Source organism: Salmo salar, unplaced genomic scaffold, assembly GCF_905237065.1.
Source record: "Salmo salar unplaced genomic scaffold, Ssal_v3.1, whole genome shotgun sequence".
Taxonomy (NCBI): domain Eukaryota; kingdom Metazoa; phylum Chordata; class Actinopteri; order Salmoniformes; family Salmonidae; genus Salmo; species Salmo salar.
Genome location: NW_025550369.1, coordinates 50,001 through 63,232, shown reverse-complemented (window position 1 = coordinate 63,232; position 13,232 = coordinate 50,001). Strand labels below are relative to the sequence as shown.

Here is a 13,232-nt window from a genome sequence, read left to right as displayed (position 1 = left end):
CAGGTCTGGACCATGTTAAGGAGAATGGTAAATCACCTTGTTAGTCAGACCAGTGATCCAGGTCTGGACCATGTTAAGGAGAATGGTAAATCACCTTGTTAGTCAGACCAGTGATCCAGGTCTGGACCATGTTAAGGAGAATGGTAAATCACCTTGTTAGTCAGATCAGTGATCCAGGTCTGGACCATGTTAAGGAGAATGGTAAATCACCTTGTTAGTCAGACCAGTGATCCAGGTCTGGACCATGTTAAGGAGAATGGTAAATCACCTTGTTAGTCAGACCAGTGATCCAGGTCTGGACCATGTTAAGGAGAATGGTACATCACCTTGTTAGTCAGACCAGTGATCCAGGTCTGGACATAGGGCATCCATTTGAGTTCGTTAGAGTCGATGTAGACCATCCCACAGCGACTCACTGTGGCTGGGGACGCCACCGATAAGTCCTGGACCTGAGACACACAACACAGAGGTTGCAGAGCGTTTACCAAGTTTGGATCTTTAACATGTCACTATTATCTGTTCATGTCAAAGAAGTCCATAGTGACTGTCCCACTTGTCATCAACACTAGAACGCAGTGAAGAGGGACCCCTAACCTATAACCCTTGACCCCTCTGACCTCAAACACCATGTGTATAGACGGGGTCAGTTTGATGCGTTCGCTGTTGGCCAGACACAGCATCTTGTTATCGTCCAGGACCGTGTTCATGTTCTCAATCCACAGCGCGTCCACCGGACCGTCCGACACGATCCACTTGTGGTCATCACTGGTGTCGTTGCAGGCCGCTCGCACGCTGAGCGCCATCAGGCCGTCACGCCACTCCAGGGTCAATATGTTCACCTGTAGGGGTCAGGGATTAAAGGTTAGGGGCTCATGTTATGCACTTTGTGACATATGTTTGTGTATATACATTGGTAAAAACCAATAGCAAGTGAGTGAGTAAACGAGCGAGCAAGAGAACGAAGGATACATTGATTGGACTAATTGGTACATTAATGAGTTGGATGGTTAACTGTTAACAAATCAACTGACTGTTTATGGATAGATTTATTTATAGACTGATTGAACAAATGTTGTATTCACTTTTATTTATTCAGGGCAGCCCAATTGAGACCAGGGTCTCATTCCCAATGGTGCCCTGAGTACAAACATTTTCTCACAAACAGGAAGAAAAATGTACATTACCAATAAAACATGACCATAGTTAACAACCTGCTTCCTGCTATTTAGGGAGAGGCCAGATCTACAGTATGTCTAAAAACAGAAGCCCACTTTAAATCTTAGCTTCTTAACTAGCTCATCCATATATTTTTTAAACATTAAGTCTTTGTCAATCGAAATGCACAGATATTTATAGGTGGGAACCCGATTGATGGGAGAACCATCCAATAAATATGTAGTCCATCTGAAACATTTTGGAGAGAATTAGTGAACAACATGCATTTAGTCTTGCCCACATTAAGTACCAGTTTTAAACCAACCAGGGCATTCTGTAAGGTAACAAGGTCAGATTGCAGCTCTAACATAGCCTGGTCAACAGTTGGGTCAATGGCATACATCACACTGTCGTCTGCATACAGATGAATATTACAAGTTAACAGATAGACCAATATTATTTACATAAATAGTAAAGAGAACAGGTCCCAGTACCGACCCCTGCGGTACACCTTTTGTAATATCCAGGAAACTAGACTTAACACCATCAGAAATCATGCATTGAGTCCTGTCTGACAGATAATTCTCAAACCATTTGCAAAAAGCCTGACCCAGACCTATTTCAGTCAGCCTTTGAATGAGAATGTGACGGTCAACAGTGTCAAAGGCCTTGGAAAGGTCTATAAACAAGGCAGCAGAATGATTTTTTATGATCCAAGCAATTTAACACATCATCTAGAATAACCGTAGCAGCTGAACCAGTGCTGTGTCCAGGTCTAAAACCCGATTGGTTCACATTAAGAAGTTTAAAAGTTCTTAGCTGAAAGTTGGTCAGGGATTCTAAAAGTTTGAAAAGGGAAGATCATTTGGAAATTGGACGGTAGTTATCTAAGTCAGAAGGATCTCCTCCTTCATGTAGGGGGAGGACACGCGCCACTTTCCAGATCTTAAAGGGGAACACCAGAAACAATAGTCAAGTTCAAATGAAGGTCAGTGGTTCTGCTGTCAGTGGAGCAGAGAGCTGCAGTTAGAAGGGGTCAAGAGAATCAGCCCCTATAGCTTTATTAACATCAGAAAAGCCATTAGTACATCATAGACAACAAATGGTTGAAATGAAGTTACAGTATGTGAGTCTGTTAGTGCACAGATGAATTGTCAGCCAGGCGTACCTCTCCGTAGAGCTCTCCCATGGTGACAGACTTGGGGTTGAGGACGTATGTCTTGACAGGGAGGTAGAAGGGGTTGTGTTTCCCGTGGCCAGCCTGCCACAGGGTATCTAAGGTATCAGACAGGATGGTGTAGACCGTGGTCTTCCCTCCACCTGTAGGACCCACCAACATCACACCATGACGTACTATCATGGTCTCATACAGCTGGATCACCTGGAGGGAGGGAGAGGAAGGGTTACAACCACATGGAGAAACATATAAGGAATATACATCAGCACTAATTCATAGATTTTCATTTGAAGTAAAACTGAACCAAATTGAATGATTTTGTTGAATTATGTTTTTGTGTTTATCCTTGATCATTTGTAATGACATAGCCATCATTGATAACTTTATTATATGAAGCACTTTGAGGCCTATGTTATGTTTATATAAATGAATACATAAGTTCAGTCAGTCAGTACCTTGTTGGTCATGTTGGGTTGGGGCAGTCAGTCAGTACCTTGTTGGTCATGTTGGGTTGGGGCAGTCTCAGTCCTTGTTGGTGCTGCAGTCAGTACCTTGTTGGTCATGCTGGGTAGGGCCAGTCAGTACCTTGTTGGTCATGCTGGGTAGGGTCAGTCAGTACCTTGTGCGTCATGTTGGGTTGGGGCAGTCAGTCAGTACCTTGTTGGTCATGTTGGGTTGGGGCAGTCAGTCAGTACCTTGTTGGTCATGCTGGGTAGGGCCAGTCAGTACCTTGTTGGTCATGCTGGGTAGGAACAGTCAGTACCTTGTTGGTCATGCTGGGTAGGGTCAGTCAGTACCTTGTTGGTCATGTTGGGTTGGGGCAGTCAGTCAGTACCTTGTTGGTCATGCTGGGTAGGGTCAGTCAGTACCTTGTTAGTCATGCTGGGTAGGGTCAGTCAGTACCTTGTTAGTCATGCTGGGTAGGGTCAGTCCTTGTTGGTCACAGCCTTGTTGGTCATGCTGGGTAGGGTCAGTCAGTACCTTGTTGGTCATGCTGGGTTGGGGCAGTCAGTCAGTACCTTGTTGGTCATGTTGGGTTGGGGCAGTCAGTCAGTACCTTGTTGGTCATGATGGGTAGGGCCAGTCAGTACCTTGTTGGTCATGCTGGGTAGGAACAGTCAGTACCTTGTTGGTCATGATGGGTAGGGCCAGTGAATTCCTTGTTGGTCATGATGGGTAGGGTCAGTCAGTACCTTGTTGGTCATGATGGGTAGGGCCAGTGAATTCCTTGTTGGTCATGATGGGTAGGGTCAGTCAGTACCTTGTTGGTCATGATGGGTAGGGCCAGTGAATTCCTTGTTGGTCATGATGGGTAGGGTCAGTCAGTACCTTGTTGGTCATGATGGGTAGGGTCAGTCAGTACCTTGTTGGTCATGCTGGGTAGGGTCAGTCAGTACCGTGTGCGTCATGCTGGGTAGGGTCAGTCAGTACCTTGTTGGTCATGTTGGGTAGGGTCAGTCAGTACCTTGTTGGTCATGATGGGTAGGGTCAGTCAGTACCTTGTTGGTCATGCTGGGTAGGGACAGTCAGTACCTTGTTGGTCATGATGGGTAGGGTCAGTCAGTACCTTGTTGGTCATGATGGGTAGGGTCAGTCAGTACCTTGTTGGTCATGATGGGTAGGGACAGTCAGTACCTTGTTGGTCATGATGGGTAGGGTCAGTCAGTACCTTGTTCGTCACAGTGATGGGTAGGGTCAGTCAGTACCTTGTTGGTCATGTGGGTGGGGTCAGTCAGTACCTTGTTGGTCATGCTGGGTAGGGTGACAGTCAGTACCTTTGGTCATGCTGGGTAGGGTCAGTCAGTACCTTGTTCGTCATGCTGGGTAGGGTCAGTCAGTACCTTGTTGGTCATGATGGGTAGGGTCAGTCAGTACCTTGTTGGTCATGATGGGTAGGGTCAGTCAGTACCTTGTTGGTCATGCTGGGTAGGGTCAGTCAGTACCTTGTTGGTCATGCTGGGTAGGGTCAGTCAGTACCTTGTTGGTCATGCTGGGTAGGGTCAGTCAGTACCTTGTTGGTCATGATGGGTAGGGTCAGTCAGTACCTTGTTGGTCATGATGGGTTGGGTCAGTCAGTACCTTGTTGGTCATGCTGGGTAGGGTCAGTCAGTACCTTGTTGGTCATGCTGGGTAGGGTCAGTCAGTACCTTGTTGGTCATGCTGGGTAGGTCCAGTCAGTACCTTGTTGGTCATGCTGGGTAGGGTCAGTCAGTACCTTGTGCGTCATGCTGGGTAGGGTCAGTCAGTACCTTGTTGGTCATGTTGGGTTGGGGCAGTCAGTCAGTACCTTGTGCGTCATGTTGGGTAGGGCCAGTCAGTACCTTGTTGGTCATGCTGGGTAGGTCCAGTCAGTACCTTGTTGGTCATGCTGGGTAGGGTCAGTCAGTACCTTGTTGGTCATGCTGGGTAGGGTCAGTCAGTACCTTGTTGGTCATGCTGGGTAGGGTCAGTCAGTACCTTGTTCGTCATGCTGGGTAGGGTCAGTCAGTACCTTGTTGGTCATGCTGGGTAGGGTCAGTCAGTACCTTGTTGGTCATGCTGGGTAGGGTCAGTCAGTACCTTGTGGGTCATGCTGGGTAGGGTCAGTCAGTACCTTGTTGGTCATGCTGGGTAGGGTCAGTCAGTACCTTGTGCGTCATGCTGGGTAGGGTCAGTCAGTACCTTGTGCGTCATGCTGGGTAGGGTCAGTCAGTACCTTGTGCGTCATGCTGGGTAGGGTCAGTCAGTACCTTGTTGGTCATGCTGGGTAGGGTCAGTCAGTACCTTGTGCGTCATGCTGGGTAGGGTCAGTCAGTACCTTGTGCGTCATGCTGGGTAGGGGCTGCAGGTTGCGTTTTACTAGAGACTCCAGGATGGTGGTCTGGAGAACACCGTAGTCATGTTCAGGGATGGACACGCCAGGGAACAGGTCAGACATGATGCCACTAGAGCAGAGAACACACAAACACAGAACCGTCATACGGACAAACACACACAGCAGAGTCTGCAGTAAGGCATCATGAACGTATAACAGTGTAACGTTCTATTCTTCTCCATAGTGCTGTAACATGCATTAGCTGTGGGACACCATTGGTTTGTCTGTGTGTGTGTGTGTGTGTGTGTGTGTGTGTGTGTGTGTGTGTGTGTGTGTGTGTGTGTGTGTGTGTGTGTGTGTGTGTGTGTGTGTGTCAGGGTCTATGTGTGTTCTCTCACCCAAAGAGCGCAGCGTCGTCTGTGAGGAACTTGGGCAGATTGGAGTCTCTCAGAGCCCTGATCAGAACCACGTCTTCACTCAGGTGGGGGTTCTCTCTCTTCAGAGAGCTGCAGGGGTCACACACACAATACATTCTCTAGAAATGTGGGGGTCCCTCTCTCTTCAAAGACATTCATGTCTGAAGTTGTAGTTAACATGGGTCAGGTCAATTCCATTTGAAGTCAAAATCGAATTTTCAATACAATGAAAACGATAAGCTATTTACAGTATTTCAAATGTTTTTAACTTTAAATCACTTCCTGAATTGACTGACTTCAATTTGGAATCGACTAAAGGTCGCTGAATACATCACTAGGTCGTCTAAAGGTCGCTGAATACATCACTGGGTCGTCTAAAGGTCACTGAACTGAATACATCACTAGGTCGTCTAAAGGTCGCTGAACTGAATACATCACTGGGTCGTCTAAAGGTCACTGAACTGAATACATCACTGGGTCGTCTAAAGGTCACTGAACTGAATACATCACTGGGTCGTCTAAAGGTCACTGAACTGAATACATCACTGGGTCGTCTAAAGGTCACTGAACTGAATACATCACTGGGTCGTCTAAAGGTCACTGAACTGAATACATCACTGGGTCGTCTAAAGGTCGCTGAACTGAATACATCACTTTAAACACACTCACCATCTCTCTGTTACACACAAACACACATGCAGACACACACAGCTTGGTTGGAGGTTGTTAGGTAGAAGTGAATTCCTCTCCTCCTGTCTCTCTCTTTACTCTGCCTCTCTCCCTTGTTTCCCAGAGCTAGGCTAATGAAGGTGGATGATGATTCCTCAGTGACTGTTCATCAACCCATTCATTAATAATGTGCTGTAACACACACACCCACACACACAGGGTGATAATGGCAGGCCCATTCAATTGGATTTACAGCGGTAGTAAAAAGCGAATGAGACAGACAGAAGAGGGTGGCTCTAAAGGCAGCCAGAGGGCTTGTTACTCACACACCTGTAAAATGAACAACTCACCCTGTGACAAGAAAATAGCTGCGTGAGTCAATCTGGGATAAAGCGTGATGGATGGGACAGACAGGGGAAATCACTACCACATCTGGACCAGGAGGATCTGAATGATGCCAATCATCTTTAATATGATGTTGATATAGTGTCTCAGTCCTTCCTGTCAGGGAGCTGTCATCTGATGAGGAATGTGTCAGTGGACCAGGCAGGATGTCCTATGCTACTATCCTATTCTCTCTGAGTCAGCCCTGCAGAGAGGAAACAAGGCTTTTCCCTCGTCTAGTCTGCTCTTCCTGTCAGGGAGCTGTCATCTGATGAGGAATGTGTCAGTGGACCAGGCAGGATGTCCTATGCTACTATCCTATTCTCTCTGAGTCAGCCCTGCAGAGAGGAAACAAGGCTTTTCCCTCGTCTAGTCTGCTCTTCCTGTCAGGGAGCTGTCATCTGATGAGGAATGTGTCAGTGGACCAGGCAGGATGTCCTATGCTACTATCCTATTCTCTCTGAGTCAGCCCTGCAGAGAGGAAACAAGGCTTTTCCCTCGTCTAGTCTGCTCTCCTTGTCACCCTCCTGCACTGTGTCACTCTCAGCTTTGACAATAGGGGCTGTGTCTCACATGGCACCCTATTCCCTATCTAAAGCTGGTCAAAAGTAGTGCACTGCATAGGGAATATGGTGCCATTGGGGATGCAACCAAGGGTTCACATTTGCCTGTAAAATGCGTAAAGGTAGGGGGTTCTGGGTAGAGGGGGATCTGTAAACGGCACTATGAGGATAAAACTGAACATCGGTTCAATCTGATTTGTACATAAAGCTACCTTTACCTTGTTTTTTCATAAGCCCAGAAACGGTCAGATACTGGCTTGTGGTTTTGATTGAATAGAGTTCAGTTTTTCTCTCTGTGTCCTATCCGGTCATGACGAGTTCAAAAGTACCTTGTTTTTTTACCCCCAAACTCTAACAGATACCGGTTTGATTGAACAGGTTGGGTACAACGTTGTGTCCTAACCTAGACCGGTAGAGAACAACACCCCCTGTGGGTCCTACCCTGCCATGACGAGGACAGACTTGACGGCCCTCATGCCGAAGTCGTAGTGGTCCTGTTGGGAGAGCTGCTCAGAACACAGCTTGTACATCTGGGTCATCTTACGGGCCAGAGTCTTACTGGACTCAAAACCCTCAGAGTAGAGGATCACCTAGAGGAGAGAGAGAGAGGTCATCTTACTGGACCAGAGTCTTACTGGACTCAAAACCCTCAGAGTAGAGGATCACCTAGAGGAGAGAGAGAGAGAGGTCATCTTACAGACCAGAGTCTTACTGGACTCAAAACCCTCAGAGTAGAGGATCACCTAGAGGAGAGAGAGAAAGAGGTCATTTTACTGACCAGAGTCTTACTGGACTCAAAACCCTCAGAGTAGAGGATCACCTAGAGGAGAGAGAGAGAGGTCATCTTACTGGACCAGAGTCTTACTGGACTCAAAACCCTCAGAGTAGAGGATCACCTAGAGGAGAGAGAGAGAGGTCATCTTACTGGACCAGAGTCTTACTGGACTCAAAACCCTCAGAGTAGAGGATCACCTAGAGGAGGGGGGTGGGGGGAGGAGAGAATGGAAGCAGGAGGGGGAGAAACGGAAGTCAGTTATCTGGTCCCCAACTACAAATGACCACAGCACCGTAACACATCCCCAGCCCCCCAGTTACCTCAGCGATCAGGGCATAGTTGGGCACCATCATGGCTATGGGTCTGAACAGGGCTTTGAGGTTGTCAGGGAGCTCAGTGCGTCCAGCGTAGCCTGGGTTCATAGTGATGAAGGCAGCACATGTCATCACCAGCTTGATCTCTCTGCCCTCAAACATGAACCTGGACAGCTACAAGACAGAGACCACATGACAGGAGGACTAAACCAGGTTGTGAGCATCTACCATCTTGTTTTCTTTGGTAGAGTACACATCACTTTGACAACAGGAACTACCTCTGTTAGACTGATATCCAGGCTTTAGTTCAGAGGGATAACAACTTCTTCAGCCGAGCGGACATCCATCTTGCCTGACTGGTATGATGGATGGAGATTAGAGGAAGGCTGTGGGTGACCAGGTGTAGCTATACCTTGGCCATCTTCACATTGTGGATGGTGGTGAGTTGTAGCTACCAGTATATACTGTATTTGTGATATATTTCAGCAATAAGGCCCGAGGAGGTGTGGTTATTGGACAATATACCACGGCTATATTGGTCATTGGTCATATACCACAAACCCAGAGGTGCCTTAATGCTATTATAAACTGGTTATCAACATAATTAGAACAGTAAAAATAAACGTTTTGTCATACCCGTGGTATACTGTCTCATATACCATGGATTTGAGCCAATCAGCATTCAGGCCTCGAACCACCCAGTTTCTAAATGTAAAGGTATTATAAAAGGGGAGGGTATACCTTGGCCATCTTGGCATTGCGGATAGTAATGAGTTGCTGGGCGATGACAGACAGCACCTCGATGTCGATGCGGTTAAACTCATCAAAACAGCACCAGGCCCCTGATTGGGCCAGACCACTGAAGAACTTCCCCATCATCTGAAACACAGACAGGTGATTGGTTCAGCAGATAGCAGGAATATAACAGGATCCTTCATTATGAAGAAGATCCACTGCTGTGGTGACACTGTCCCCTAGTGTTAGTGTCTGGGTAAAACAAAGACAATAGGAGAGAGAGAGACAGAGAGACAGGAAGAGGGTTATGATTAGAAGGGTAAAGGAAGAGGGGGAGAGAACAGGGTTTCCCAAAGTCGGTTTGGTTTTTGCCCTAGCACTACACAGCTGATTGAAATAACCAACTCATCATCAATCTCTGATTATCTGACTCAGCCGTGCAGTGCTAGAGCACTGGAATAGAAGGCGCTGTGCTGGTAAGTCTAATCAGTACCTTGTAGTCCAGTCCATCAGAACAGTTGAAGACAACACACTGGATGGACAGAGCCTTGGCCAGGTCCTTAGTGGTCTCTGTCTTCCCTGTACCAGCTGGTCCTGCTGGAGCCCCACCAAGGTCTAACTGAAGAGCCCCCATCAGACACAGGTAGCAACGATCCTAGAGAGACAAACAACGGGTTAATGGATGGAGAGATCCTAGAGAGAGACATACAACAGCTTAATGGATGGAGAGATCCTAGAGAAACATACAACGGGTTAATGGATAGAGAGATCCTAGAGAGAGACATACAACAGGTTAATGGATAGAGAGATCCTAGAGAGAGACATACAACAGGTTAATGGATGGAGAGATCCTAGAGAGAGACATACAACAGGTTAATGGATGGAGAGATCCTAGAGAGAGACAACAGGTTAATGGATGGAGAGATCCTAGAGAGAGACATACAACGGGTTAATGGATAGAGAGATCCTAGAGAGAGACATACAACAGGTTAATGGATAGAGAGATCCTAGAGAGAGACATACAACGGGTTAATGGATAGAGATCCTAGAGAGAGACATACAACGGGTTAATGGATAGAGAGATCCTAGAGAGAGACATACAACGGGTTAATGGATAGAGAGATCCTAGAGAGAGACATACAACAGGTTAATGGATGGAGAGATCCTAGAGAGAGACATACAACGGGTTAATGGATAGAGAGATCCTAGAGAGAGACATACAAACGGGTTAATGGATAGAGAGATCCTAGAGAGAGAGCATACAACAGGTTAATTGATAGAGAGATCCTAGAGAGATCCTAGAGAGAGACAACAGGTTAATGGCTGGAGAGATCCTAGAGAGAGACAACAGGTTAATGGATAGAGAGATCCTAGAGAGAGACAACAGGTTAATGGATGGAGAGATCCTAGAGAGAGACATACAACAGGTTAATGGATGGAGAGATCCTAGAGAGAGACATACAACGGGTTAATGGATAGAGAGATCCTAGAGAGAGACATACAACGGATTAATGGATAGAGAGATCCTAGAGAGAGACATACAACGGGTTAATGGATAGAGAGATCCTAGAGAGAGACATACAACAGGTTAATGGATGGAGAGATCCTAGAGAGAGACATACAACAGGTTAATGGATGGAGAGATCCTAGAGAGAGACATACAACGGGTTAATGGATAGAGAGATCCTAGAGAGAGACATACAACAGGTTAATGGATAGAGAGATCCTAGAGAGAGACATACAACAGGTTAATGATGAGTCCTAGAGAGAGACAACAGGTTAATGGGTGGAGAGATCCTAGAGAGAGACATAAAACAGGTTAATGGATAGAGAGATCCTAGAGAGAGACAACAGGTTAATGGATGGAGAGATCCTAGAGAGAGACATACAACAGGTTAATGGATGGAGAGATCCTAGAGAGAGACATACAACGGGTTAATGGATAGAGATATCCTAGAGAGAGACATACAACGGATTAATGGATAGAGAGATCCTAGAGAGAGACATACAACGGGTTAATGGATAGAGAGATCCTAGAGAGACATACAACAGGTTAATGGGTGGAGAGATCCTAGAGAGACATACAACAGGTTAATGGGTGGAGAGATCCTAGAGAGACATACAACGGGTTAATGGATGGAGAGATCCTAGAGAGAGACAACAGGTTAATGGGTAGAGAGATCCTAGAGAGAGACATACAACGGGTTAATGGATGGAGAGATCCTAGAGAGAGACACAACAGGTTAATGGATAGAGAGATCCTAGAGAGAGACATACAACAGGTTAATGGATAGAGAGATCCTAGAGAGAGACATACAACAGGTTAATGGCTAGAGAGATCCTAGAGAGAGACATACAACAGGTTAATGGATAGAGAGATCCTAGAGAGAGACATACAACGGGTTAATGGATAGAGATATCCTAGAGAGAGACATACAACGGGTTAATGGATGGAGAGATCCTAGAGAGAGACATACAACGGGTTAATGGATAGAGATATCCTAGAGAGAGACAACAGGTTAATGGGTGGAGAGATCCTAGAGAGAGACAACAATGGGTTAATGGGTGGAGAGATCCTAGAGAGATCCTAGAGAGAGACAACAGGTTAATGGGTGGAGAGATCCTAGAGAGAGACAACAGGTTAATGGATGGAGAGATCCTAGAGAGACATACAACGGGTTAATGGATAGAGAGATCCTAGAGAGAGAACAACAGGTTAATGGATGGAGAGATCCTAGAGAGATCCTAGAGAGAGACAACAGGTTAATGGGTGGAGAGATCCTAGAGAGATCCTAGAGAGAGACAACAGGTTAATGGGTGGAGAGATCCTAGAGAGATCCTAGAGAGAGACAACAGGTTAATGGGTGGAGAGATCCTAGAGAGATCTAGAGAGAGACAACAGGTTAATGGGTGGAGAGATCCTAGAGAGATCCTAGAGAGAGACAACAGGTTAATGGGTGGAGAGATCCTAGAGAGATCCTAGAGAGAGACAACAGGTTAATGGGTGGAGAGATCCTAGAGAGACGACAACAGGTTAATGTGTGGAGAGATCCTAGAGAGATCCTAGAGAGAGACAGCAGGTTAATGGATAGAGAGATCCTAGAGAGAGACAGCAGGTTAATGGGTGGAGAGATCCTAGAGAGATCCTAGAGAGAGACAACAGGTTAATGGGTGGAGAGATCCTAGAGAGATCCTAGAGAGACAGCAGGTTAATGGGTGGAGAGATCCTAGAGAGAGACAACAGGTTAATGGGTGGAGAGATCCTAGAGAGATCCTAGAGAGAGACAACAGGTTAATGGGTGGAGAGATCCTAGAGAGATCCTAGAGAGAGACAACAGGTTAATGGGTGGAGAGATCCTAGAGAGACTAGAGAAACAGCAGGTTAATGGGTGGAGAGATCCTAGAGAGATCCTAGAGAGAGACAACAGGTTAATGGGTGGAGAGATCCTAGAGAGATCCTAGAGAGAGACAACAGGTTAATGGGTGGAGAGATCCTAGAGAGAGACAACAGGTTAATGGGTAGAGAGATCCTAGAGAGACCAACAGGTTAATGGATGGGATCCTAGAGAGAGCAACAACGGGTTAATGGATGGAGAGATCCTAGAGAGAGACATACAACAGGTTAATGGATAGAGAGATCCTAGAGAGAGACATACAACAGGTTAATGGATGAGAGATCCTAGAGAGAGCATACAACGGGTTAATGGATAGAGAGATCCTAGAGAGAGACAACACGGGTTAATGGATAGAGAGATCCTAGAGAGAGACATAAACAGGTTAATGGATGGAGAGATCCTAGAGAGAGACATACAACGGGTTAATGGATAGAGAGATCCTAGAGAGAGACAACAGGTTAATGGGTGGAGAGATCCTAGAGAGAGACATAAAACAGGTTAATGGATAGAGAGATCCTAGAGAGAGACAACAGGTTAATGGATGGAGAGATCCTAGAGAGAGACATACACGGGTTAATGGATAGAGAGATCCTAGAGAGAGACAACAACAGGTTAATGGATAGAGAGATCCTAGAGAGAGACATCAACAGGTTAATGGATGGAGAGATCCTAGAGAGAGACATACAACAGGTTAATGGATAGAGAGATCCTAGAGAGAGACATACAACAGGTTAATGGATGAGAGATCCTAGAGAGAGACAACAAGTTAATGGATGGAGAGATCCTAGAGAGAGACATACAACAGGTTAATGGATAGAGAGATCCTAGAGAGAGACATACAACAGGTTAATGGAT

General features: G+C 46.2%; 1 protein-coding gene across 1 annotated transcript in view; it reads right to left on the bottom strand.

Annotated features, from left to right (window-relative positions):
- The window catches only part of LOC106599067 (dynein axonemal heavy chain 6-like), a gene marked incomplete at its 3' end in the record, with an annotated part of 84,196 nt that overhangs the window by 28,591 nt on the left and 42,373 nt on the right, over positions 1 to 13,232 (bottom strand). The window contains 9 exon segments of the mRNA XM_045713723.1: positions 327 to 449; positions 618 to 839; positions 2,324 to 2,536; positions 5,130 to 5,256; positions 5,525 to 5,632; positions 7,600 to 7,748; positions 8,254 to 8,421; positions 8,989 to 9,126; positions 9,476 to 9,637. Of these exon segments, the coding sequence (XP_045569679.1) occupies positions 327 to 449; positions 618 to 839; positions 2,324 to 2,536; positions 5,130 to 5,256; positions 5,525 to 5,632; positions 7,600 to 7,748; positions 8,254 to 8,421; positions 8,989 to 9,126; positions 9,476 to 9,637 (1,410 nt within the window).